The sequence below is a fragment of the Poeciliopsis prolifica genome, unplaced genomic scaffold (assembly GCF_027474105.1).
Source record: "Poeciliopsis prolifica strain line A6 unplaced genomic scaffold, Auburn_PproV2 SCAFFOLD013, whole genome shotgun sequence".
Classification (NCBI taxonomy): domain Eukaryota; kingdom Metazoa; phylum Chordata; class Actinopteri; order Cyprinodontiformes; family Poeciliidae; genus Poeciliopsis; species Poeciliopsis prolifica.
Window position 1 is genome coordinate 3,187,466 of NW_026562388.1, and position 26,673 is coordinate 3,214,138.

Sequence of the window (26,673 nt, forward strand, 5' to 3'; positions counted from 1 at the left end):
AAGAAATTACTGTTTTTCCTAAACTTTCATACACACACATCACTAAAGTTATTGTGTCTGTCTGGGATATTTTGATTGCTTTGTAAAGTCTGATCTTAATGCATCAGACCAACATATTTGGGGTTAAAGGTTGCATTTACTTTTAATTGCTAAGTGCAGGGTCAGAAACAAATGAACTGACTTACTAAATTGAAAAGAAGTACAAAGTCTTGATACTATTAGAAAACCAAACTTGAATGTTTTCTTCAGAATCTCACTCAGCCTCTTTTGCTAAGCTGACCAGCCCTTCATGATCAAAATGTTTCAAGAGGCAGCAGCTCATCTTTTACAAGAGAGACCTGGCTTTACATCACTGACTTCCTGTTAAAATTCAGAGGAAATTTTTATCTTGAATTTAATTAAGAATAATCCATGGCTGTATCTTCCATAAATTTAGAGAATCTCATTCAGAAAGAGTAAATTTAGATGCACTATGTAAATGCATCTTATTTTAATCAGGTTCCCGCAAGAGGGCAGGATCTGTCTGTGCAGAAACTGATACTTCTCATCCGGTTCCTGCTGTGCTGCTCTGCATTCAACCATGTAATAATTTGAATATCTGCTGCACTTCCCTGAACATCAGGCTTTATTAAAGCGCTGGGCTGTGTGGTTTATCTTGTAGCACATTATTTTATCTTACTGCATACATCCACAATGAAGGTGGCTCTGATTTTACTGCCTATTCTGGCAATCCTGTTTCAAGGTGAGCAAGGAAATTGGGGAAGATGCATTTCATGATGGATGTCCTGCATTTATGGTTTTCACGAAATAAAATTTTGTTTCACAGGATTGGCAGCAAATCCCTCTGTGACTCAGTCTCCAGCAGTGAAGCCAGCAGCGTTGGGAGAGACGGTCTCTCTGAGCTGCTCAGCCAGTAAAGGAGTTGGTAATGATCTGAGTTGGTACCTGCAGAAACCAGGACAGCCTCCCAAACTGTATTTTATAAAATCAGCCGCCGGCAATCTGATACTCCCAGTCATTTCAGCAGCAGTGGATCAGAGCCTCAGTTCACTCTGACTATCAGTGGAGTTCAGGCTGGAGATGCTGGAGATTATTACTGTATGGGTGTCCACCCAGGCCTGTGCACACAGTGTTACAAAGCCGTACAAAAACCTCCCTCAGATCAGACATCTGGGTGGAAGGAGACCGGCATGATGCACCACTGCTTACAGAAACAGTCTCACACACACATGCAAACACACACGCAGAGCTCTGACTTACAGGAATGGGAAATGATGAAAATGTCGTGTACCAGTAATAAACATTCACTTTTAATTCCCTTTTGCATCTCCAATCTCACGAGGAAAACCCCCCAAAACAAAAAAAAAAAAACAAATACATGTTTTTAGTTGATTTAAACCTCCCAAAATACTAGAAGATGGTCAAGATGAAAGAATGAGAATTTAGTTTTCCATGTATTTCTGTGCAGACAGTTGTATTAATAAACAAGCAACAACTTTGTCTGAGATACGCTGGTAAAGATACAGCTTCAGGTGTTTTTTGACACAACTCACAGCAACAAGTTAATGCTCTGTTTATTTCATTTAATGCATTTTCTTTATTCTGAAGAAAATTAACATTGTTACCTATAGAAGTTGGAAATATGAAGAAATACATTGCTTCACATGCATTCCTACAAGAAATATGTATCATTATTAAAAATTTATAAATAATTAAATCACAATAGATTGAAAATTTCCCTGATCTGAACAAAAAGGTGCTTCTAGGCACTTTAAAAACATATAAAGAGGATCAGTATAGGAAATGGATAAATAAATAGAGCACATCTTACATAAAATTAAGAACAAATGATGGAAAGGTTAAGAGTTTTTCAGTAAATCATATTTGGCCTTTAGTCAAAACAAGACACAAAAAAATCTGCAATGCATACAGTATCCATTTGAATACATTACGTTTAATAAAAAATGTTTGCCTAAGTTCTGCTCACAAGATTTTTCACTTTGAGTGTGCTGAGAGCAGAGAAATGATTTCCATAGACTGGAGGCTTTGCATGATTAGCTGATCCTCCAGTGAACTGAGAAGGTTTATAGTCCTGTGACTTCAACACTGCAGGACTCAGATCTGTCAGTCCAGCCAGCAGAAGCAACAAGCACCATGACCTCATCACCATCCTCATCTGGACGCTGACCTGCTGCTGTTTTACAGGTTCATTCACTCAGCAACGTTTCTAACATGATGGGCTGCTGCCTTTTCTCTCCTTTCTTTCTGCTGATGAATGAAGGATTTGTTTTTGTCTGCAGGATGCAGAGCTCAGATCACTGTGACTCAACCTGCATTGGTGCCATTTACACCAGGATCCACTGTCACATCAACTGCACAACAAATCAGGATGTTTTAGTATCGGCTCTGTCATTTTATGCACTGGTATCAGCAGAAACCAGGACAGCCTCCAAAGCTACTGATATATTGGGTGAATGATCTTCAATCAGGAACTCCAGCTCGGTTTAGTGGCAGTGGAAGCGGCTCTTCCTTCACTTTGACCATCAATGGAGTTCAGACTGAAGATGCTGCAGTTTATTACTGTCAGAGTTTCCATGAAGTAAATGGTGCTAACGTATTCACACAGTGATTAGTAGCCGTACAAAAACCTCCCTCAGTCAGACTGCAGACACTCTGAGCTGTTAGAGCAGAAACTCAACACACTCTGATACAGACCACTGAACACACAGATGAAACCTCACCAAGGATTGAAGCTCTGCAGCAAATCTTCATTTAACTATTAATCTGTTTGATATGAAACATTTCTTACAATAAAATAAAGAAAAGTCCATTATGAAGACACATTAATATTTATAAAATTCATTTTTCAGATTGTTGCGCAACATAACATGTCTGTGTACAGTTGTTTCAGAAACACAATATAGTTTTTTTTCAGCTTTTTATGATCACAATAATTTTAATTTGGAAGATAAATCAAATGAAACGTTTAGAAATATTTCCTTAATGTTTTCAGTATCAGGTTAAAAACTAAATGAGGTTTAATTTATCTGAACAGTTTATTGGTTTCCTCTCAGGTTTCACCAGGAAAATAACTATTTTCTTGTAAATATGTTCTGGTAAAAAAACGACATCAGCATTGATTCAAATGTTTCATGAAACACAAACAATTAGTAACAAGGTAATGCAGGGTGTCCAAAGGGAGGTTCAGGGGCCTTTAGTGGACCATTGAATGATTCCTTACTCCAAAATTACCATAAACATTTTCTTGTTCTTACATGTTGGGTCCATCTTTTAATCTTTTAATAAACAAGATTGTTTCATTTGTTTTTATTTCTTAGTGAACTGAACCACATTTATCCAGTGACTTTTCCTCAAAAGCAGACTGTCTCACCTAAATCTCAGTTAAATCATCAAACTTGAGTAAAACTGCAAACCTTTTCAAAAAGTCATCGATCCAAAACTTTTACTTTTAGTTGAGAATGGTCATCATTTATTTTGTTCATGCAGTGTAAAACTACAAAATGTGCTGAGATAATCCATAAATAAATATGAATTCTTCTATTTTGCGTCTGACTCACCTTTCACCTCCTCACACACCAGGTGTCCGTTTGACTGTTTGCTGCTTTGAATGATTGCTGTGCTTCGCTGCTCCTGGATCAGTTTAAAGTGAAACTCAGAGAAGCTCCTCTGCAGTCTGACGGTCCAATTTTTCTCAGCTATGATGTTCCTGAGTCCTCTGTTGATGACGCTGCTGCTCCAGCTGCAAGGTGAAGAACGACGAGCTTCTGATTTCACTTGTTCTCAGATGAAAGACAGTCACATGTTTTCTACCTTTTCATCCTGCAGGATCAGATGGTAATCCCTCTGTGACTCAGTCTCCAGCAGTGAAGCCAGCAGCGTTGGGGGAGACGGTCTCTCTGAGCTGCTCAGCCAGTGAAGAAGATTTTGCTGACTTGAGTTGGTACCTGCAGAAACCAGGACAGCCTCCCAAACTGTTATTTTATCAAATCAGCAGCCCTGAATCTGATACTCCCAGTCATTTCAGCAGCAGTGGATCAGAGCCTCAGTTCACTCTGACTATCAGTGGAGTTCAGGCTGGAGATGCTGGAGATTATTACTGTATGGGAGTGTATTTAGTAAATGATGAATTGGTGTTCACACAGTGATTTAGAGTCGTACAAAAACCTCTCAGTCAAACCACACCGTGCAGCTGCTGTGAGTTTCTGCTGCCGACTGGAACAAGGATCTACGGTTTAGTGAAGTTGATGCTGTAGTGTTAATGGAAGAAACTGACAATAAACATCAACATTTATGTGAGTTTTAAATAAACTCAGAGTATAAAATATGTCACAATAACATCAGGTATGTTCATCAGAAATCTTTTCACAACACATGAGAGTCTCAGAAGATTCAATATGTTCATTAAACACATCAAATATAGCACATTGCTGTAAAATCACTATTTACTGCAGCATAAAGTTTGAGGTGAAGAAATTATTTATTAACCATCAGTAATCAAACTGATTGCCTATTGGTTCGATTAATGAAAGCGTCAGGATAAATAGTTTTTCAACAATTACTGTCATGAACACGTCTGATGTCATTTTCCTGAACTAATCCAAGGAGGATCACTGTGTGTCTTTATTCATTTAATGCAACAGAGTTCACTCAGTGAGAAACACCTGACTCTGAAACTAAAGTCAAACACCATTTTTTAAAGTATTTTTACTAAAATAACTGATGATTATGAAAATTTTAATATTCAATAAAATGTTTGTTCTGAAGATTTTTTAATGTGAGAATTATTTGTCTGTTCTCACTTGTACAAAAGTGAACTGACATGATTATTATAGACAGAGAGAATTATGTTTTCTGATCTATAAGGTTGACAATAAATACAAAAATCAAATATTGCAAAGAGTGTTTGATTTGATTCTATCACTTGTTGCTGAATTACCTGAATTGCCATTATTTAAAGAGTCACTCTTGATAAAATCAACTTTCTTCTTCTTTGTCATGGCAGTAATGAAGCACTCTCCATCATAATGTATCAGAGCAAGCTTTATTAAAACACACAGCAAGTGAATCCCACTCACATCAGCTTCACACATTAATCTAAGTTGTTAAACTTTTCTCAGCAGTTTAGTTCAGCGTCACACAAGCTTTAGTTTGTCTTCCTCCAGACTCCTATTGCTGAGAGCAGCAGCTGTTTTTCCTGCTGCTCTCCCACTCAGAGCTCCTGCTCTCAGCCTCTCTGGCCCTCACACTGGCTCCTTGAGATGCTCTGGACCTGGCTGTGGCCCTGATGCTCCACCCTGCAGGAGTACAGCTCCCCTTTCATCCACGTCTCCTGGCTCAGGCTCAGGGTGCTGCTGCTGCCGTAGCGTCCGCTCTTCTCCTCCTCTGAGCTGCTCAGGACCCCCTCTGTCACCGCCGTGCCGTCCACCTCCCAGCTCACCCGGGCTCCCTGAGGAGAGTAGCCGCTCAGCAGGCAGAGCAGCGTGGCCGAGCCGCCGGAGAGCTGCTGGGAGGAGGGGGGCAGCAGAGAGACCGAGGGTCTGACCGTGGGGCCGGCTGGAGGGGAGACACAGATATCACAATGGATTATAATAACAGTGAGGAGACGGATGATTTAGAGGCTGGGATTAATTAATCCAAGTTTACTTCACTTTCAGGTTCTTATTTAACGTCAAAATCTTCTGGAGCTTCCAGATAAAAACACATCAGAGCTGAAATGTTGTGACCTCGACTCGTCAGAGAAACATGATGTGAAATATTAACGTGAATGCAGAAACATTTTGCTGTAAATACATTGGTTGTGTAAAGATTTGATTTGCGAAAACAAAATGGCTGAACACAGTTAAAGATTTTCCATCTGTCTGTTTCACTTCCTCTTTACTGCATCAAACTAACCGAATGGAAACTTAAACTGCTTAAAATAAAGTTTATATTTTTACATTATTTATTTCATTATTATCACAAGCATTGCCAAAAGAATTTTATGTATTAAAATGTTTAATTTAAGAATATATTTGTGGTTTCAGAAATAGGAACATTCACAAAAGTCTAAAAAGAATATATCACTATTTCATAAAAAAAAAATACAGAACTGATGTAATGTTTTGTTTTAGATAATCACATAATGTCGTAAACAGAATAAAATACATGCACATTTATTACATGTAAACTGTTTGACCTAATGGTAACAAAGTCATAATAAATAAAAAAAAAACATAAAATTCTCACAAAAATAATAACGTTTGATCAGAACAAAGAATGATTATTCAAACTTATTTTTGATTTTTCCAATATTAAATGGTGGTACTTACAGTTAAGGATGAGTTTGGTTCCTCCACCAAAAGTGTACCACAGTGATACAAACTCATTGAGAGGCCGTACAAAAACCTCCTGCACTTTCAGCAAACGATTTTCCACTGAAGAAATACAATTTCTGCTGCTGCAAAGTCATAAAAATACTCTCTGCAGAAACTCAATTTCAATAATATAAAACAAAACAAACTAAGCATTTTGATCAATTTTTAGGAAACCATAGAATATCTAATAGGATTGAGATTTCAGTAAAAGTTACAAAGATAAATATATCCACCTCCAAGATTGAAGAGAAACTTCTGTTTGAATGAAATGTTAAATATTAATTTTAATTAGCTTTTCTTCTATTCCAATAAGATGCTGAGTTTTTAATCCAGTCTCTACTAGTGTTGGTTCAGAGTCTCTGTTTGTCTGAGCAGAGAAATGATTTCCATAGACTGGAGGCTTTGCATGATCAGCTGATCCTCCAGTGAACTGAGAAGGTTTATAGTCCTGTGACTTCAACACTGCAGGACTCAGATCTGTCAGTCCAGCCAGCAGAAGCAACAAGCACCATGACCCTCATCACCATCCTCATCTGGACGCTGACCTGCTGCTGTTTTACAGGTTCATTCACTCAGCAACGTTTCTAACATGATGTGCTGCTGCCTTTTCTCTCCTTTCCTTCTGCTGATGAATGAAGGATTTGTTTTTGTCTGCAGGATGCAGAGCTCAGATCACTGTGACTCAACCTGCAGTGGAGACATTTACACCAGGATCCACTGCCACTGTCAGCTGTACAACAAATCAGGATGTTTTCAGTATCGGCTCTGTCAATTTTATGCACTGGTATCAGCAGAAACCAGGAGAAACTCCAAAGCTCCTGATATATAGGGTGAATAATCTTCAATCAGGAACTCCAACTCGGTTTAGTGGAAGTGGAAGCGGCTCTGTCTTCACTTTGACCATCAATGGAGTTCAGACTGAAGATGCTGCAGTTTATTACTGTAAGAGTATCCATGTAGTAAATGGTGCTGACGTGTTCACACAGTGATTAGTAGCCGTACAAAAACCTCCCTCAGTCAGACTGCAGACACTCTGAGCTGTTAGAGCAGAAACTCAACACACTCTGATACAGACCACTGAACACACTGATGAAACCTCACCAAGGCCTGAAGCTCTGCAGCAAATCTTCACCTTTAACTACAATTAATAATATCTGTTTGATATGAAACATTTCTTGCAATGAAAAAAAAGTCAATTTGTTTCAGAAAAGACAATATAGTTATTTTTTTTTAGCTTTTTATGATCAGAATAATTTTAATTTGGAAGATAAATCAAATGAAACGTTTAGAAATATTTCCTTAATGTTTTCAGTATCAGGTTAAAAACTAAATGAGGTTTAATTTATCTGAACAGTTTATTGGTTTCCTCTCAGGTTTCACCAGGAAAATAACTATTTTCTTGTAAATATGTTCTGGTAAAAGAAACGACGTCAGCATTGATTCAAATATTTCATGAAACACAAACAATTAGTAACAAGGTAATGCAGGGTGTCCAAAGGGAGGTTCAGGGGCCTTTAGTGGACCCTTGAATGATTCCTTATTGCAAAATTACCATAAACATTTTCTTACATGTTGGGTCCATCATTTAATCTCTTAATAAAACAAGATTGTTTCATTTGTTTTTATTTCTTGGTGAACTGAACCACATTTATCCAGTGACTTTTCCTCAAAAGCAGACTGTCTCACCTAAATCTCAGTTAAATCATCAAACTTGAATAAAACTGCAAACCTTTTCAAAAAGTCATCGATCCAAAACTTTTACTTTTAGTTGAGAATGGTCATCATTTATTTTTTTCCTGCAGTGTAAAACTACAAAATGTGCTGAGATAATCCATAAATAAATATTGAATTCTTCTATTTTGCGTCTGACTCACCTTTCACCTCCTCACACACCAGGTGTCCGTTTGACTGTTTGCTGCTTTGAATGATTGCTGTGCTTCGCTGCTCCTGGATCAGTTTAAAGTGAAACTCAGAGAAGCTCCTCTGCAGTCTGACGGTCCAATTTTTCTCAGCCATGATGTTCCTGAGTCCTCTGTTGATGACGCTGCTGCTCCAGCTGCAAGGTGAAGAACGACGAGCTTCTGATTTCACTTGTTCTCAGATGAAAGACAGTCACATGTTTTCTACCTTTTCCATCCTGCAGGATCAGATGGTAATCCCTCTGTGACTCAGTCTCCAGCAGTGAAGCCAGCGGCGTTGGGAGAGACGGTCTCTCTGAGCTGCTCAGCCAGTGAAGGAGTTGATGATGATCTGAGTTGGTACCTGCAGAAACCAGGACAGCCTCCCAAACTGTTATTTTATAAAATCAGCAGCCCTGAATCTGATACTCCCAGTCATTTCAGCAGCAGTGGATCAGAGCCTCAGTTCACTCTGACTATCAGTGGAGTTCAGGCTGGAGATGCTGGAAATTATTACTGTATGGGAGTGTATTTAGTAAATGATGCTGGGGTGTTCACACAGTGATTTAGAGTCGTACAAAAACCTCTCAGTCAAACCACACCGTGCAGCTGCTGTGAGTTTCTGCTGCCGACTGGAACAAGGATCTACGGTTTAGTGAAGTTGATGCTGTAGTGTTAATGGAAGAAACTGACAATAAAGATCAACATTTATGTGAGTTTTAAATAAACTCAGAGTATAAAATATGTCACAATAACATCAGTTATGTTCATCAGAAATCTTTTCACAACACATGAGAGTCTCAGAAGATTCAATATGTTCATTAAACACATCAAATATAGCACATTGCTGTAAAATCACTATTTACTGCAGCATAAAGTTTGAGGTGAAGAAAATATTTATTAACCATCAGTAATCAAACTGCCTATTGGTTCGATTAATGAAAGCGTCAGGATAAATAGTTTTTCAACAATTACTGTCATGAACACGTCTGATGTCATTTTCCTGAACTAATCCAAGGAGGATCACTGTGTGTCTTTATTCATTTAATGCAACAGAGTTCACTCAGTGAGAAACACCTGACTCTGAAACTAAAGTCAAACACCTTTTTTTAAGTATTTTTACTAAAATAACTGATGATTATGAAATCTTTAATATTCAATAAAATGTTTGTGCTGAAGATTTTTTAATGTGAGAATTATTTGTCTGTTCTCACTTGAACAAAAATGAGCTGACATGATTATTATAGACAGAGAGAATTATGTTTTCTGATCTATAAGGTTGACAATAAATACAAAAATCAAATATTGCAAAGAGTGTTTGATTTGATTCTATCACTTGTTGCTGAATTACCTGAATTACCATTATATAAAGAGTCAGTCTTGATAAAATCAACTTTCTTCTTCTTTGTCATGGCAGTAATGAAGCACTCTCCATCATAATGTATCAGAGCAAGCTTTATTAAAACACACAGCAAGTGAATCCCACTCACATCAGCTTCACACATTAATCTAAGTTGTTAAACTTTTCTCAGCAGTTTAGTTCAGCGTCACACAAGCTTTAGTTTGTCTTCCTCCAGACTCCTATTGCTGAGAGCAGCAGCTGTTTTTCCTGCTGCTCTCCCACTCAGAGCTCCTGCTCTCAGCCTCTCTGGCCCTCACACTGGCTCCTTGAGATGCTCTGGACCTGGCTGTGGCCCTGATGCTCCACCCTGCAGGAGTACAGCTCCCCTTTCATCCACGTCTCCTGGCTCAGGCTCAGGGTGCTGCTGCTGCCGTAGCGTCCGCTCTTCTCCTCCTCTGAGCTGCTCAGGACCCCCTCTGTCACCGCCGTGCCGTCCACCTCCCAGCTCACCCGGGCTCCCTGAGGAGAGTAGCCGCTCAGCAGGCAGAGCAGCGTGGCCGAGCCGCCGGAGAGCTGCTGGGAGGAGGGGGGCAGCAGAGAGACCGAGGGTCTGACCGTGGGGCCGGCTGGAGGGGAGACACAGATATCATAATGGATTATAATAACACTGAGGAGACGGATGATTAAGAGGCTGGGATTATTTAATCCATGTTCACTTCACTTTCAGGTTCTTATTTAACGTCAAAATCTTCTGGAGCTTCCAGATAAAAACACATCAGAGCTGAAATGTTGTGACCTCGACTCGTCAGAGAAACATGATGTGAAATATTAACGTGAATGCAGAAACATTTTGCTGTAAATACGTTGGTTGTGTAAAGATTTGATTTGCTAAAACAAAATGGCTGAACACAGTTAAAGATTTTCCATCTGTCTGTTTCACTTCCTCTTTACTGCATCAAACTAACCGAATGGAAACTTAAACTGCTTTAAATAAAGTTTATATTTTTACATTATTTATTTCATTATTATCACAAGCATTGCCAAAAGAATTTTATGCATTAAAATGTTTAAATTTAAGGATATATTTGTGGTTTCAGAAATAGGAACCTTCACAAAAGTCTAAAAAGAATATATCACTATTTAATTAAAAAAAATACAGAACTGATGTAATGTTTTGTTTTAGATAATCACATAATGTTGTAAACAGAATAAAATACATGCACATTTATTACATGTAAACTGTTTGACCTAATGGTAACAAAGTCATAATAAATAAAAAAAAAACATAAAATTCTCACAAAAATAATAACGTTTGATCAGAACAAAGAATAATTATTCAAACTTATTTTTGATTTTTCCAATATTAAATGGTGGTACTTACAGTTAAGGATGAGTTTGGTTCCTCCACCAAAAGTGTACCACAGTGATACAAACTCATTGAGAGGCCGTACAAAAACCTCCTGCACTTTCAGCAAACGATTTTCCACTGAAGAAATACAATTTCTGCTGCTGCAAAGTCCTAAAAATACTCTCTGCAGAAACTCAATTTCAATAATATAAAACAAAACAAACTAAGCTTTTTGATCAATTTTTAGGAAACCATAGAATATCTAATAGGATTGAGATTTCAGTAAAAGTTACAAAGATAAATATATCCACCTCCAAGATTGAAGAGAAACTTCTGTTTGAATGAAATGTTAAATATTAATTTTAATTAGCTTTTCTTCTATTCCAATAAGATGATGAGTTTTTAATCCAGTCTCTACTAGTGTTGGTTCAGAGTCTCTGTTTGTCTGAGCAGAGAAATGATTTCCATAGACTGGAGGCTTTGCATGATCAGCTGATCCTCCAGTGAACTGAGAAGGTTTATAGTCCTGTGACTTCAACACTGCAGGACTCAGATCTGTCAGTCCAGCCAGCAGAAGCAACAAGCACCATGACCCTCATCACCATCCTCATCTGGACGCTGACCTGCTGCTGTTTTACAGGTTCATTCACTCAGCAACGTTTCTAACATGATGTGCTGCTGCCTTTTCTCTCCTTTCTTTCTGCTGATGAATGAAGGATTTGTTTTTGTCTGCAGGATGCAGAGCTCAGATCACTGTGACTCAACCTGCAGTGGAGACATTTACACCAGGATCCACTGTTAACATCAGCTGTACAACAAATCAGGATGTGTACCGCTATAGTGATGGTGACAATGCCATATTCTGGTATCAGCAGAAACCAGGAGAAACTCCAAAGAATCTTATATATAGGGGGAATAAGCTTCAATCAGGGATTCCAAATCGGTTTAGTGGCAGTGGAAGCGGCTCTGTCTTCACTTTGACCATCAATGGAGTTCAGACTGAAGATGCTGCAGTTTATTACTGTAAGAGTATCCATGAAGTAAATGGTGCTGACGTGTTCACACAGTGATTTAGAGTCGTACAAAAACCTCCCTCAGTCAGACTGCAGACACTCTGAGCTGTTAGAGCAGAAACTCAACACACTCTGATACAGACCACTGAACACACAGATGAAACCTCACCAAGGATTGAAGCTCTGCAGCAAATCTTCACCTTTAACTACAATTAATAATATCTGTTTGATATGAAACATTTCTTACAATAAAATAAAGAAAAGTCCATTATGAAGACACATTAATATTTATAAAATTCAGTTTTCAGATTGTAGCGCAACATAACATGTCAGTGTACAGTTGTTTCAGAAACAAAATATAGTTTTTTTTCAGCTTTTTATGATCACAATAATTTTAATTTGGAAGATAAATCAAATGAAACGTTTAGAAATATTTCCTTAATGTTTTCAGTATCAGGTTAAAAACTAAATGAGGTTTAATTTATCTGAACAGTTTATTGGTTTCCTCTCAGGATTCACCAGGAAAATAACTATTTTCTTGTAAATATGTTCTGGTAAAAAAACGACGTCAGCATTGATTCAAATATTTCATGAAACACAAACAATTAGTAACAAGGTAAGTCAGGGTGTCCAAAGGGAGGTTCAGGGGCCTTTAGTGGACCCTTGAATGATTCCTTATTGCAAAATTACCATAAACATTTTCTTACATGTTGGGTCCATCTTTTAATCTTTTAATAAACAAGATTGTTTCATTTGTTTTTATTTCTTAGTGAACTGAACCACATTTATCCAGTGACTTTTCCTCAAAAGCAGACTGTCTCACCTAAATCTCAGTTAAATCATCAAACTTGAGTAAAACTGCAAACCTTTTCAAAAAGTCATCGATCCAAAACTTTTACTTTTAGTTGAGAATGGTCATCATTTATTTTTTTCCTGCAGTGTAAAACTACAAAATGTGCTGAGATAATCCATAAATAAATATTGAATTCTTCTATTTTGCATCTGACTCACCTTTCACCTCCTCACACACCAGGTGTCCGTTTCACTGTTTGCTGCTTTGAATGATTGCTGTGCTTCGCTGCTCCTGGATCAGTTTAAAGTGAAACTCAGAGAAGCTCCTCTGCAGTCTGACGGTCCAATTTTTCTCAGCTATGATGTTCCTGAGTCCTCTGTTGATGACGCTGCTGCTCCAGCTGCAAGGTGAAGAACGACGAGCTTCTGATTTCACTTGTTCTCAGATGAAAGACAGTCACATGTTTTCTACCTTTTCCATCCTGCAGGATCAGATGGTAATCCCTCTGTGACTCAGTCTCCAGCAGTGAAGCCAGCGGCGTTGGGGGAGACGGTCTCTCTGAGCTGCTCAGCCAGTGAAGGAGTTGGTAATGATCTGAGTTGGTACCTGCAGAAACCAGGACAGCCTCCCAAACTGTTATTTTATAAAATCAACAGCCGTCAATCTGATACTCCCAGTCATTTCAGCAGCAGTGGATCAGAGCCTCAGTTCACTCTCACTATCAGTGGAGTTCAGGCTGGAGATGCTGGAGATTATTACTGTATGGGAGTGTGTTCAGTAAATGATGCTGACGTGTTCACAGTGATTTAGAGTCGTACAAAAACCTCTCAGTCAAACCACACCGTGCAGCTGCTGTGAGTTTCTGCTGCCGACTGGAACAAGGATCTACGATTTAGTGAAGTTGATGCTGTAGTGTTAATGGAAGAAACTGACAATAAACATCAACATTTATGTGAGTTTTAAATAAACTCAGAGTATAAAATATGTCACAATAACATCAGTTATGTTCATCAGAAATCTTTTCACAACACATGAGAGTCTCAGAAGATTCAATATGTTCATTAAACACATCAAATAGCACATTGCTGTAAAATCACTATTTACTGCAGCATGAAGTTTGAGGTGAAGAAAATATTTATTAACCATCAGTAATCAAACTGATTGCCTATTGGTTTGATTAATGAAAGTGTCAGGATAAATAGTTTTTCAACAATTACTGTCATGAACACGTCTGATGTCATTTTCCTGAACTAATCCAAGGAGGATCACTGTGTGTCTTTATTCATTTAATGCAACAGAGTTCACTCAGTGAGAAACACCTGACTCTGAAACTAAAGTCAAACAACATTTTTTAAGTATTTCTACTAAAATAACTAATATTTATGAAATCTTTAATATTCAATAAAATGTTTGTGCTGAAGATTTTTTAATGTGAGAATTATTTGTCTGTTCTCACTTGAACAAAAATGAGCTGACATGATTATTATAGACAGAGAGAATTATGTTTTCTGATCTATAAGGTTGACAATAAATACAAAAATCAAATATTGCAAAGAGTGTTTGATTTGATTCTATCACTTGTTGCTGAATTACCTGAATTACCATTATTTAAAGAGTCACTCTTGATAAAATCAACTTTCTTCTTCTTTGTCATGGCAGTAATGAACTCTCCATCATAATGTATCAGAGCAAGCTTTATTAAAACACACAGCAAGTGAATCCCACTCACATCAGCTTCACACATTAATCTAAGTTGTTAAACTTTTCTCAGCAGTTTAGTTCAGCGTCACACAAGCTTTAGTTTGTCTTCATCCAGACTCCTATTGCTGAGAGCAGCAGCTGTTTTTCCTGCTGCTCTCCCACTCAGAGCTCCTGCTCTCAGCCTCTCTGGCCCTCACACTGGCTCCTTGAGATGCTCTGGACCTGGCTGTGGCCCTGATGCTCCACCCTGCAGGAGTACAGCTCCCCTTTCATCCACGTCTCCTGGCTCAGGCTCAGGGTGCTGCTGCTGCCGTAGCGTCCGCTCTTCTCCTCCTCTGAGCTGCTCAGGACCCCCTCTGTCACCGCCGTGCCGTCCACCTCCCAGCTCACCCGGGCTCCCTGAGGAGTAGCCGCTCAGCAGGCAGAGCAGCGTGGCCGAGCCGCCGGAGAGCTGCTGGGAGGAGGGGGGCAGCAGAGAGACCGAGGGTCTGACCGTGGGGCCGGCTGGAGGGGAGACACAGATATCATAATGGATTATAATAACACTGAGGAGACGGATGATTAAGAGGCTGGGATTATTTAATCCATGTTCACTTCACTTTCAGGTTCTTATTTAACGTCAAAATCTTCTGGAGCTTCCAGATAAAAACACATCAGAGCTGAAATGTTGTGACCTCGACTCGTCAGAGAAACATGATGTGAAATATTAACGTGAATGCAGAAACATTTTGCTGTAAATACGTTGATTGTGTAAAGATTTGATTTGCGAAAACAAAATGGCTGAACACAGTTAAAGATTTTCCATCTGTCTGTTTCACTTCCTCTTTACTGCATCAAACTAACCGAATGGAAACTTAAACTGCTTTAAATAAAGTTTATATTTTTACATTATTTATTTCATTATTATCACAAGCATTGCCAAAAGAATTTTATGCATTAAAATGTTTAAATTTAAGGATATATTTGTGGTTTCAGAAATAGGAACCTTCACAAAAGTCTAAAAAGAATATATCACTATTTAATTAAAAAAAATACAGAACTGATGTAATGTTTTGTTTTAGATAATCACATAATGTTGTAAACAGAATAAAATACATGCACATTTATTACATGTAAACTGTTTGACCTAATGGTAACAAAGTCATAATAAATAAAAAAAAAACATAAAATTCTCACAAAAATAATAACGTTTGATCAGAAAAAAGAATAATTATTCAACTTATTTTTGATTTTTCCAATATTAAATGGTGGTACTTACAGTTAAGGATGAGTTTGGTTCCTCCACCAAAAGTCCACCACAGTGATACAAACTCATTGAGAGGCCGTACAAAAACCTCCTGCACTTTCAGCAAACGATTTTCCACTGAAGAAATACAATTTCTGCTGCTGCAAAGTCATAAAAATACTCTCTGCAGAAACTCAATTTCAATAATATAAAACAAAACAAACTAAGCTTTTTGATCAATTTTTAGGAAACCATAGAATATCTAATAGGATTGAGATTTCAGTAAAAGTTACAAAGATAAATATATCCACCTCCAAGATTGAAGAGAAACTTCTGTTTGAATGAAATGTTAAATATTAATTTTAATTAGTTTTTCTTGTATTCCAATAAGATGCTGAGTTTTTAATCCAGTCTCTACTAGTGTTGGTTCAGAGTCTCTGTTTGTCTGAGCAGAGAAATGATTTCCATAGACTGGAGGCTTTGCATGATCAGCTGATCCTCCAGTGAACTGAGAAGGTTTATAGTCCTGTGACTTCAACACTGCAGGACTCAGATCTGTCAGTCCAGCCAGCAGAAGCAACAAGCACCATGACCCTCATCACCATCCTCATCTGGACGCTGACCTGCTGCTGTTTTACAGGTTCATTCACTCAGCAACGTTTCTAACATGATGTGCTGCTGCCTTTTCTCTCCTTTCTTTCTGCTGATGAATGAAGGATTTGTTTTTGTCTGCAGGATGCAGAGCTCAGATCACTGTGACTCAACCTGCAGTGGAGACATTTACACCAGGATCCACTGTTAACATCAGCTGTACAACAAATCAGGATGTGTACCGCTATAGTGATGGTGACAATGCCATATTCTGGTATCAGCAGAAACCAGGAGAAACTCCAAAGCTTCTGATAAAATATGCAAAAGATCTTCAATCAGGAACTCCAAATCGGTTTAGTGGAAGTGGAAGAGGCTCTTCCTTCACTTTGACCATCAGTGGAGTTCAGAGTGAAGATGCTGCAGTTTATTACTGTAAGAGTTTCCATGTAGTAAATGGTGCTAACGTGTTCACACAGTGATTTAGAGTCGTACAAAAACCTCCCTCAGTCAGACTGCAGACACTCTGAGCTGTTAGAGCAGAAACTCAACACACTCTGATACAGACCACTGAACACACAGATGCCTAGAAACTAACATAATCTAAAAAAGATTAAAATATAATAAAACGATATGAAGACATAAATACAGAATGTTAGAGGAAAAGACTTCACTCTGGCAAATAATTTTTACTGACAGAGTAAATAATTCTGGAAATATTTTTATAGTCAAAGAAAACATCTATTTGTCACTGATAGCTGCATTTATATTTTCTACCTCCAATCATTCCAGGGGCCAGATTTGCTCCCTCTGTTTTATTACTTGGTCGTGTAAATATATCAAAATGTTTGTTTGTCTTCAGAGCAGCTTAAAAACTGTGATGGTATCAAACCTTCTCATGACGTCTGCACAAATAAAAATGTGAGTTATTGTTTTGGGAATTCAAAAGGTCCAAGAAACCAATCAGCAAATATTAAACTCAGTTTTTATTTTACTTCTTCCTGAGTTTTATTTTTCTATTTAGTGCAAGTTCTACAGTTGAAAAGTTATAAATAAGAAATAAATGACTTTTTCAATCTCTTTTTATTTACAGTTCAGGTCTTTTTTAATCATATCATTTGAACATTGAAGTCACTTTCTAACCAACATGTCTCTAACTTTTGTAAATCAAGTCGTTGCAAAATGTCTGGATTCCATTAAGCAAGAAAATATCCAGGAAAGTAGAAACTCAAAGTCAGACAGGTTTCTTCTAATTGAATATCATTTTTCTACACTATGATGGCCGATCAATTACAATAGTATTGTATTAAAATATAAATATACCTGCTGTAATGTGGTTTAACTTGGTGCTTTTTGAAGTGAAATGATGAAAATTTACTTAATACTTATTTAAAAACATTAGTGAAGTGAATTTAATCTGCTGTCTAATAAAAAAGTGGTGAACAAGTTTTATAATATTCTTCAGACGATGCATGTTCAGGTTTCTTATACATTTAATGTCAGCATTAATTAAAAATATGATTTAAAAGCAAATATAAAATGACTCTGGATACTGAAAGATAATTAGGATCATTGTAACATGAATACAGACTAACATGACAAATTAAACCTTACGTTGCTCAATGTATGGATACATTTGATGTCAAATATTTTCTGTTTTTAGTTCATAACAACACATCACAATCAGGAGACATAGAAACATTATAAAAGTGTTGAATATAGAAAACATGAACAGTCAATTTGATGTGAAGTTCAAATAAAAACTGAACCACTTCTCTCTAGTGGTGGCTGAATCAACTCTGAGTTTTCTGTTTCATGACAGCAGGTGTGGATTTGCATGATCTCAATGCTTCGCTGCTCCTCAAGCTTTAAGTTCTTGTGCTGCAGAAAGTCCAAAGTGTGTTTGTGCTCCGACCCTGAAACCTGCATCAGGATGACGTCTCCAGTCGCTCTGATGGTTGTGTTGGGTTTTCTCATTCAGGGTCAGACTGACTTTTAAATTGATCCATCAGGTTTTGTTTGAACTTATTATTGTTTTTATCTTTTAACATTGCTCATTTGTCTTTTCAGCATCATCTGCCAATAATTTTCTGACTCAGACTGAACGATCAAAGTCAGTCAGTGTTGGAGCGACTGTGACCATCAGCGCCACAGGAAGTTCTAATATTGGTGATGATCTCAGTTGGTACCTGCAGAAACCTGGACAACCTCCTAAACTTCTTATATACAGAGTTTCAAGTTTGTTCTCAGGAACTCCATCAAGATTCAGGGGCAGCAAATCTGGTTCTGATTACACTTTAACCATCAGTGGTTTTGAGGCTGGAGATGCTGGAGATTATTACTGTCTGGGTTATCATGGTGGCTACGTGTTCACACAGTGATTTAGAGTCGTACAAAAACCTCCTCCAGTCTGACTGAAGGCTGCAGGTGCAGAAAAATGATGAGTTCTGGTTCAGTGAACACATCATAGAAGTTACCAAGTAAAACCATCAAATATCTAAGGTTGAAATCACCAACTATAGATTATTTTATAATCACAGATGTTTAAATTAGTTTTGCAAATATGGATTCTCAATAAGTTTTCTGATGTTTTTCCTCACAAACACTAAAGAGTCTTTAGTTTTTATCTCAAGTTTTTACATGTGCAGGTTTCTAAAACATGTTATAAACTTTAAAGAAATGAAGAAGAGATGACGTTTGATCAAGAACATGAACGTTAAAACACAAGAATAAATACAAAGACAGTGATTCACATAAATCTGCAGGTTTATTGAAACAATCCATTTCCTCAAAATCACACCAGAGAGCATAAGAAAGACGAATGAAAGGTGAAAAGCAATGATAGTGAATAAAACACGACAACATGATGGTTTCCAGCCATGAAGCTGCAGCTCTACTCTGAGCAGCGGTCAGGCTCCAGGGTTTCAGTGACAGGACTCTGTCCACTCTGATTGGCCTCACAGGTCACTGAGCCCGCCTTCCTCCACTGGTCTGCAGGGAGGCTCAGGGTGCTGCTCCAGCTGTAGCGGCCGTCTCCTCCCAGCACCTCCAGGCTGCTAGACACCCCTGAGGACATGCTGCTGCCCCCCACCTTCCAGCCCAGCCTCCAGGTGGAGGGGAAGCCCCCGCTGGCCAGACACACCAGTGTGACGCTGCTCTGCTGCTGCTGCTCTTTGGAGGGGGGGAGGACGGTCAGGGTGGGCCGCAACACACCCACTGGAGGAGAGAGGGGGAGAAAAGACGCAGCAGTGAGAACCAAGGCTGCTGAAGACACCTTCACTCTTCATCATGACTCAGCACATCTTCAACACAGGAGAATAACGAATCGCTGAGATGATTTTCTGATGGTCAAACGAAACATTCAAGTGGAAACGGTTCAAACGTTGACATCTGTTTCTTTCACTTCCTTTAAACTACATGGAAAACAAATGAACCGTGAACACAGAGCTGCTCTGAGTTCACTCACTAAATATCAATTCAGTTTGACAGGAATTCAGGTTGAAAGTTTAAAATGAAGAAATAATCAAAATATGATTAATTAACAGGAACAAATGACCCAGAAAAGACAAAAAACAGCAAAAAGAAGTAAAATGTTAGTTTTGATGGTAGAAAAATTAAAGCTTACATTGTCCAAAGCGTTGATAAAACAACTTTGAACTGTAGATTTTATTGTTTGTCAAGATAATTTTTACTGGTTGTTTGTTTTAGATTTTTTACAGCTGTGGAGCAAAACAAACCTCTGAAGCTCAGTTATAAACTTTCACATTTACATTTTTAAATCTAATAAAATTTACAAACTTTACTAGAAATTGAATCAGTAAAGTTAAAAAAATTCAATTCTTTTAATTTTTCTACAAAGAAAAACTTTCTGGTACTTACAGTCAACGATGAGTTTGGTTCCTCCACCAAAAGTGTACCACAGTGATACAAACTCATTGAGAGGCCGTACAAAAACCTCCTGCTCTGTCACTAGACATCCAGCTGCTGAAATTATGCTTTTAAAGTCATGAAAATCCCAGTTAAACTATATTTAATCTACAAATCATCCAACATTAATGGAACTTTAAATTGCTTCATAATTTAAGATAATATTTGTGGTTTCACCTGTGAGAGGCAAATGTTACTTTCTCTCTTTCAATCATTCTAACATTGTTTAACAATTCACCTTATATTATGTGTAAACACTAGAACCATTTTTAATGTAATTTAATTCATAAAAGCCTTTGAATTGTCATTTTGCATTGATATATTTTATATTTACCTGTAAATTTTAGTAAAAGAGTAAAATAATCCTTATATGTCCAAACGAAATTTAATTTTAATCCAAGAACTGAAAATCCTTCATGTTGTTTCTGTTTGATTTTCTTGTATTCCAATAAGATGATGAGTTTTTAATCCAGTCTCTACTAGTGTTGGTTCAGAGTCTCTGTTTGTCTGAGCAGAGAAATGATTTCCATAGACTGGAGGCTTTGCATGATCAGCTGATCCTCCAGTGAACTGAGAAGGTTTATAGTCCTGTGACTTCAACACTGCAGGACTCAGATCTGTCAGTCCAGCCAGCAGAAGCAACAAGCACCATGACCCTCATCACCATCCTCATCTGGACGCTGACCTGCTGCTGTTTTACAGGTTCATTCACTCAGCAACGTTTCTAACATGATGGCTGCTGCCTTTTCTCCTTTCTTTCTGCTGATGAATGAAGGATTTGTTTTTGTCTGCAGGATGCAGAGCTCAGATCACTGTGACTCAACCTGCAGTGGAGACATTTACACCAGGATCCACTGTCACTATCAACTGCACAACAAATCCTGCTGTGCACCGCTGGAGCGATGGTGACGAGGGTATGTCCTGGTATCAGCAGAAACCAGGACAGCCTCCTAAGCTCCTGATATATTATGTAAAAAAGCTTCAATCAGGAACTCCAACTCGGTTTAGTGGAAGTGGAAGTGGCTCTGCCTTCACTTTGACCATCAGTGGAGTTCAGAGTGAAGATGCTGCAGTTTATTACTGTAAGAGTTTCCATGTAGTAAATGGTGCTAACGTGTTCACACAGTGATTAGTAGCCGTACAAAAACCTCCCTCAGTCAGACTGCAGACACTCTGAGCTATTAGAGCAGAAACTCAACACACTCTGATACAGACCACTGAACCTCATTATTATATTATTATTATTATTATTATTATTATTATATTAGAGCTTTAATCAGTTAGAACATTTATCAAGCATCATTTAGAACAACATAGAAACAATTTTTACCATTACAGTGTTTCTCTAAGGCTCTTTCAATTACTTAGGTCAGCAAACATATAGTAAGGCTTTAATGTGTCTGTGTAGCATCCATTCATCATCATACAAGGTTCGCCCTACTTTTGTTGCAGAGGATGCTGCTTCCATTTTCCAGCGGTCAGTGAGCGAGAGGCGGCTTACACCCTGGACAGGTCGTCAATCCATCGCAGGGCAAGAGACAGACAGGACAAACAACACGCACACACACACACTCAGGAAAAATTAAACTGTGACCTTACAGTTTTTCTTTTTTTGTTTTGTTTTTTTTTGGACTGTGGGAGAGAACCCACGCATCCACAGGGAGCACATGCAAACTCCATGCATTCAAGCCTGGATTGGAAGCCTGGCCCGTCCTTCTGCAGCCCAGCCGCGCTGTGCAGCCCGCTTTTGTTACTATTGTTCACTTATTCCTCTAGAGGGCGCTCTTGATTAAACAGTGGAATCCACAGTCACATGTCAAGGGAAATTGTGGCAGTGTAAAAAAAAAAGAGAAAATCATTTCCATTTTTCATTTGAACGTGAAAAAAACGGAAGTATCACCAGTCAGAGAACTGACTTATATTATATATCTTATATAAACTCAGAACAACCAATGCCAAGCTGATGGGCTGGGTCTAAATCAGACCAGACCGGGCTTTTCCGCATTTCAGGGGAAGGATTTTTTTTTTTTTAATTAGTTGCAGGAAGGGAAGTTTGCACGGATTGACAGCACCATCAAAGTGTCCACTCCCTGTCAGTGATCAGGTGCATTTTCTGTACAGGTCGTCATCATCTTGCTGTCATCCTCACCTCGGCGGCTCACGTCGATGGTCGGTGACCGCAGAGATTTAAAAAGAACATGTGCGATCGGAGAGGAAACCCGCTTAAAACAATATTTCAGCTGATGTGTCAACTTCTTTGGGTGAGGTTTTCTTCTTTTCAGTCTTTCTGTTTAAAAGAGTTGCCAACCTTCTAGCTGTGATATTCACTGATTTCCTTTTCTCCCCCGATTTGTTCCTGTAGTGAAACTAAACATGAAGCTTCCAAAAATAACAGAGACTCCCTCACTTCTTGCTTCTTCCTATTTTATACTCGCTTTGCTCTCACAGCTTTCTCATTTGACTCTTTTGTCATGTGACGCGTCATGTGAGGCCGGAGAGCCGTTTCCATAATTTCTATAGACTAATTCAGTTCGTGAGGAAAAGGCAGATATTATATTCAAATTGAATCTGCCTGCCACGTGAACAATCAGCATAAAAGTAATGATGTTTATTTATTTATTCATAAGTCACCTTTTGGCAAAAGTAGAGATTTTTTTTCTCCTTCTTTTTGCCCAAATTTCTTTTTATTAAATGAAAATAATATAGTTAACTCTAATGGACAAAGACAACCATTCACAAACGTTATACATTGTATTTCAGTTGTGCATGTTAAAAAAAAATTCAGCAAGTCAAAATCTGGAAAGAAGAAGAAGAAAAGCAGAGAACTATTTGTGTTTAGTCCTCCTGAAGTAATCCAGGAGCCTCCTCTCCTGTCAGCTGCGGTTGCACATTTTTCCCGGTGAACCATTAAACATCCAGTCACGCTGGCTTGAGGCGTTCTGTTAAACTCCTATTTCAAAATCCACAGCTGAGATTTGGAGAACGCCATCAACGGATTCTCCCAACTGAGCTTTTTGCATTTTGATCAGATTTGCTTTTGAATCATCAAAACTTGAAACACTGTACAACATTTTGCTGTGTGACGACGGCACTTGATGGTTTACTGTGTGGTGTCTTTTATGACTTTGTATTTTTCTGTTTTTATGATGCAAAGCACTTTGAACTGCCTTGTTGCTGAAATGTGTCATACAAATGAACTTGACTAATTTATCTGCTTCTCTTATTGTTCTCCTTGCCTGTCCTATCAGGTTAAGTGAGCAGTTATGTGTTGCTTAGTTGAAATGATGAAACTCAAATCAACTCAGGATCCTAGAAAAGATAAAAAACAATTTGGCTAAATTACTGATTCCAATCATTTCTGCTTGCTTATAAATCTTTTAAGCTTTTGAAAGCACAAGATCAAAACAAACAAATGTTGAAATGCAAATTTCAGCAACTGTCTTATTTTCCATGAACAAACGAGATTTCTATGGGACTATATTGACATCAACATTTCACTCAATCTACAGCATGAAAACTGGTCTCCTATGGAAACAACTGGATGAGTTCACAGCTTGTAAATATATTCCCCAAAATGTTAATAATAATACAACATTCATCTTTTATTTTGCCTTTGTAAGGTTGTGGGGATGGTTTTGGCCATGAGCGGAGTCTCCCTCCTGATGAAGTACAGACACTACAGCTTGTTTTTTTCTCAGACCTACATCCTCCTCCCGGTAGTCTTCACCACCTGCAGCGCTGCGTTCTTGCTCTTCACCGGTTTCCTCGGTACGTGGCTGAGCCTCAGAGACTCCCGCTGTCTGCAAGGGCTGGTGAGGTTCATCCCCGCCACCGCGGGTGAATACATGCATAATGGGAGATTTGTCTGCGTTGTACTGAAACATTTTCTCCTCCAGTTTGTTTATCTGCTGGTTGTGATCTTTTCCTTGGGAAGCACGGCCTCCGCGCTGGCCTTCGCCCACTCCAGAAAGGTGCTCCGCCTGCACAAATGCTCGTCCTTTTTGACCCGTCTTGACCTGACGGTCCGAGCTCAACTTTTTTTCTCTCGCTTACTTTCTTGTTTAGTTGGATTCCGACACAGCGTCTCTCAGCGAGGTGTTTCAGAAATACACAGGCAGCAGTCAGGACAGAAACTCTCGGCTTGTTGATGTAACTCAAGAGGAGGTGAGCCTCTTTAAGTTCTCAGAATGAAGAAGGAAAATCCATTATGCTTCCTTTCACGTCAGGTTAGGATTTTAAATGATTTGCTCTTCAGAAACGTGCTCGCCCCATTCCAGACATACTGCAAAGCGAGCAATCATAATCAAAGCCTTTACTAAATGTTTTGACCAACTTAATGAACTGATCTGCATCAGCTCCAGTGTTGTGGGGTCAGAAACTACACTGACTGGCTGGACAGCTCTTGGCTCAATGAAACCGGTGGAGATGCGTTTCCTCACAGCTGCTGCAACACTACATTCCTCTTATGTACAGGCAGTGTGAACCAGCCGTGGCAGCTTTACCACCAGGTAGATGAAAGTGCATCAGTCATGCAGGCCATAAAGGCCACTTTCTCCCTTGTATTTCTATAACCTTCCTACTGAATGTGTCTTTTTCTTTTTCCAGGGCTGTCAGGTGAAGCTGGAGATGGCTTTTCAGTTCATCTTAAAGTTTATCATGTGGACGTCCCTCCTGGGGTTTCTGACTGAGGTCTGTGCAAAGCATTCAATAACAGTCTTTAAGCCTTTATCAGTGTGTATTTAATTTGAAAAATAGTGAAAAATAAGACTCTGACAATCTGTAAATGAGTGTCTTACATCACCGTGGAGGAGTTGTGGCACGCTGTTCTTTGCAGGATGATTTTAATTCAGTCATGACCGAAGGGTTTTTAAGTATGAATATCTTATTTACGGTCAGATCACAGGATCTCAAAATCTCTATCAGATATGAGGTTTTGGCTCTTCAAAGCCTTCCGTTTTTGCTTTTGTTGCTTTTTCCTTTTAGCTATTCAGAGGTGGACTTACTGATGGTTCAGCAGTTTCAGATTTATGAAGGTCAAAGACTTTATTTCTCACCTGTTCTGTCTTCTATTGGGGCTTGATGGAATATTTTGAGAATATTGTTTCTGCCTCCTTCATGTTGTCAGCCAGGTTCTGAGAAAGAGGTTTGTTTGTTTTTACATGTCAGGCATTATAATGAAGCCTGGGTGTGGCTTGATCCAAAAATTCATGATTTAAAAAGTAAAGCAATTATATTTTTAAAGACAGGGCAATTTTGGTTTGAATGGCTTCCCCCCTCATTAAAGAAATCATTGTTTAAAATTTTGTTTTTGTTTGTTAAATCTGTCCTATCTTTGATTTTAAAATTGTTGGAGCTCAAACATTCACATGTGACTAGAAACAAAGACAAAAGAAATCTGTAAGGGGGAAGATACTTTTTTACTTGCATGTTCGCTCTGACCATAGAGTTTCCACAAGATGATGTCAGTTTATTACCTTTATATTATCAGAAGGTGAAAGAACAGTTGTATCTGTGTTATAAACTCAGTGCGTAATGGAGCCATCTACATGTAATCTGATATTTACAACACCTTTTGTCACATCTAGGTTTGTGTCATTTTAAGGATGAAGGATAAGGATAACATTTGCACTCATTATGAACTTTTAGGTTCATAATGGGGAATTATTATACAACAGCAAACTTTGATGATTAAAAAAAGCCCAAACAAAAAGTAGGAGATATGCAGGATCACAAAGTGCAATTTACCCCTTATCATTTCATTCTAGTTTTTTTTTTTTTGTAATGTTTAATATTTGGGCAGATGACTAAACCTTGCTTTCCCTTTTCTGTTATGCAGGTGGTTTTGCTTTGCACGATGGCACAGATGATAACGGTGGAAGAACGTCTTAATTATCAAGCATTCAGTGACACCTATAGGCAAATATGAAACAGCTTTTCGATTCAATTCAAAAATACTTCCTACTTTTCTAAAGGGAAATTAAACTGCCAAACAATAGTGGCCCCACAACTGAAAATTATTGCAATCAAAGTCACATAAGTCAAAAAGATGACTTATCTTGCTCTGGATCCGTTGTTTGGTTCTGGGTAAATGTATTTGTATGTTTGTTTGTTTGTTTTTTTGAAGTTCCTAATGCAAATATTTGACTTTTGAATGGTGAATAAATATAATAGAACAAACCTAATTAACTTTTGTTGCACTTTGTTCACTTTGTGCTCTGAATATACATCTCCTGTTGTTTATAGATGTTTTCTTTTGCACAATGCACCATCCACCATTGATAAGCACTATAGCATGCATTTTATTCATTTATTTATTTTAAGTTGTACCCTTTTTAAAACTGAAACGCTCTTCATAATGTTTTGTAAAAAAAAAAAAACAGGGCTTGTTAATTAATTGTTTTATATTTCACAGTATTATCACTGTCTCCAGTAGATGTAAATATATTCACTATGTTTTTTCTAAC

At 38.2% G+C, this 26,673-nt stretch overlaps 1 protein-coding gene, 1 pseudogene and 1 gene segment (V, D, J or C); 2 read left to right on the top strand and 1 right to left on the bottom strand.

Moving 5' to 3' along the window:
- Positions 1 to 5,055: 5,055 nt before the first annotated feature.
- On the bottom strand, positions 5,056 to 6,465 carry LOC129365423 (Ig lambda-1 chain C region-like; the record flags this gene model as incomplete). The annotated part of the segment is given in 2 exon segments: positions 5,056 to 5,574; positions 6,330 to 6,465. Coding segments are annotated over 2 exon segments (465 nt in total), but the record flags the coding sequence as incomplete, so codon positions are not given.
- Positions 6,466 to 6,866: 401 nt separating this feature from the next.
- Positions 6,867 to 26,673, top strand: part of LOC129365565 (Ig kappa chain V-III region MOPC 63-like) — a 43,411-nt pseudogene continuing 23,604 nt past the window's right edge.
- Positions 22,165 to 26,391, top strand: tspan37 (tetraspanin 37). 2 transcript variants are annotated; one of them, XM_055038839.1, is made up of 7 exons: positions 22,165 to 22,470; positions 23,908 to 24,021; positions 24,106 to 24,180; positions 24,275 to 24,373; positions 24,565 to 24,717; positions 24,815 to 24,898; positions 26,046 to 26,391. In XM_055038839.1, the coding sequence occupies exons 1-7, from the start codon at positions 22,408 to 22,410 to the stop codon at positions 26,133 to 26,135; spliced, it is 678 nt and encodes a 225-aa protein (XP_054894814.1). In that variant the 5' UTR covers positions 22,165 to 22,407; the 3' UTR covers positions 26,136 to 26,391. The 2 variants fall into 2 exon arrangements, with proteins under 2 accessions (XP_054894814.1, XP_054894813.1); XM_055038838.1 differs by having other exon boundaries at positions 22,166 to 22,470; positions 23,830 to 24,021.

Excerpts from the sequence above, each read along its gene's own strand:
- tspan37 (XM_055038838.1), top strand. The coding sequence starts at position 22,408 with ATGTGCGATCGGAGAGGAAACCCGCTTAAAACAATATTTCAGCTGATG. Across the intron at positions 24,181-24,274 it reads CCTTCGCCCACTCCAGAAAG|TTGGATTCCGACACAGCGTC; the intron begins GTGCTCCGCCTG and ends TTTCTTGTTTAG. Across the intron at positions 24,718-24,814 it reads CGTGGCAGCTTTACCACCAG|GGCTGTCAGGTGAAGCTGGA; the intron begins GTAGATGAAAGT and ends TTCTTTTTCCAG.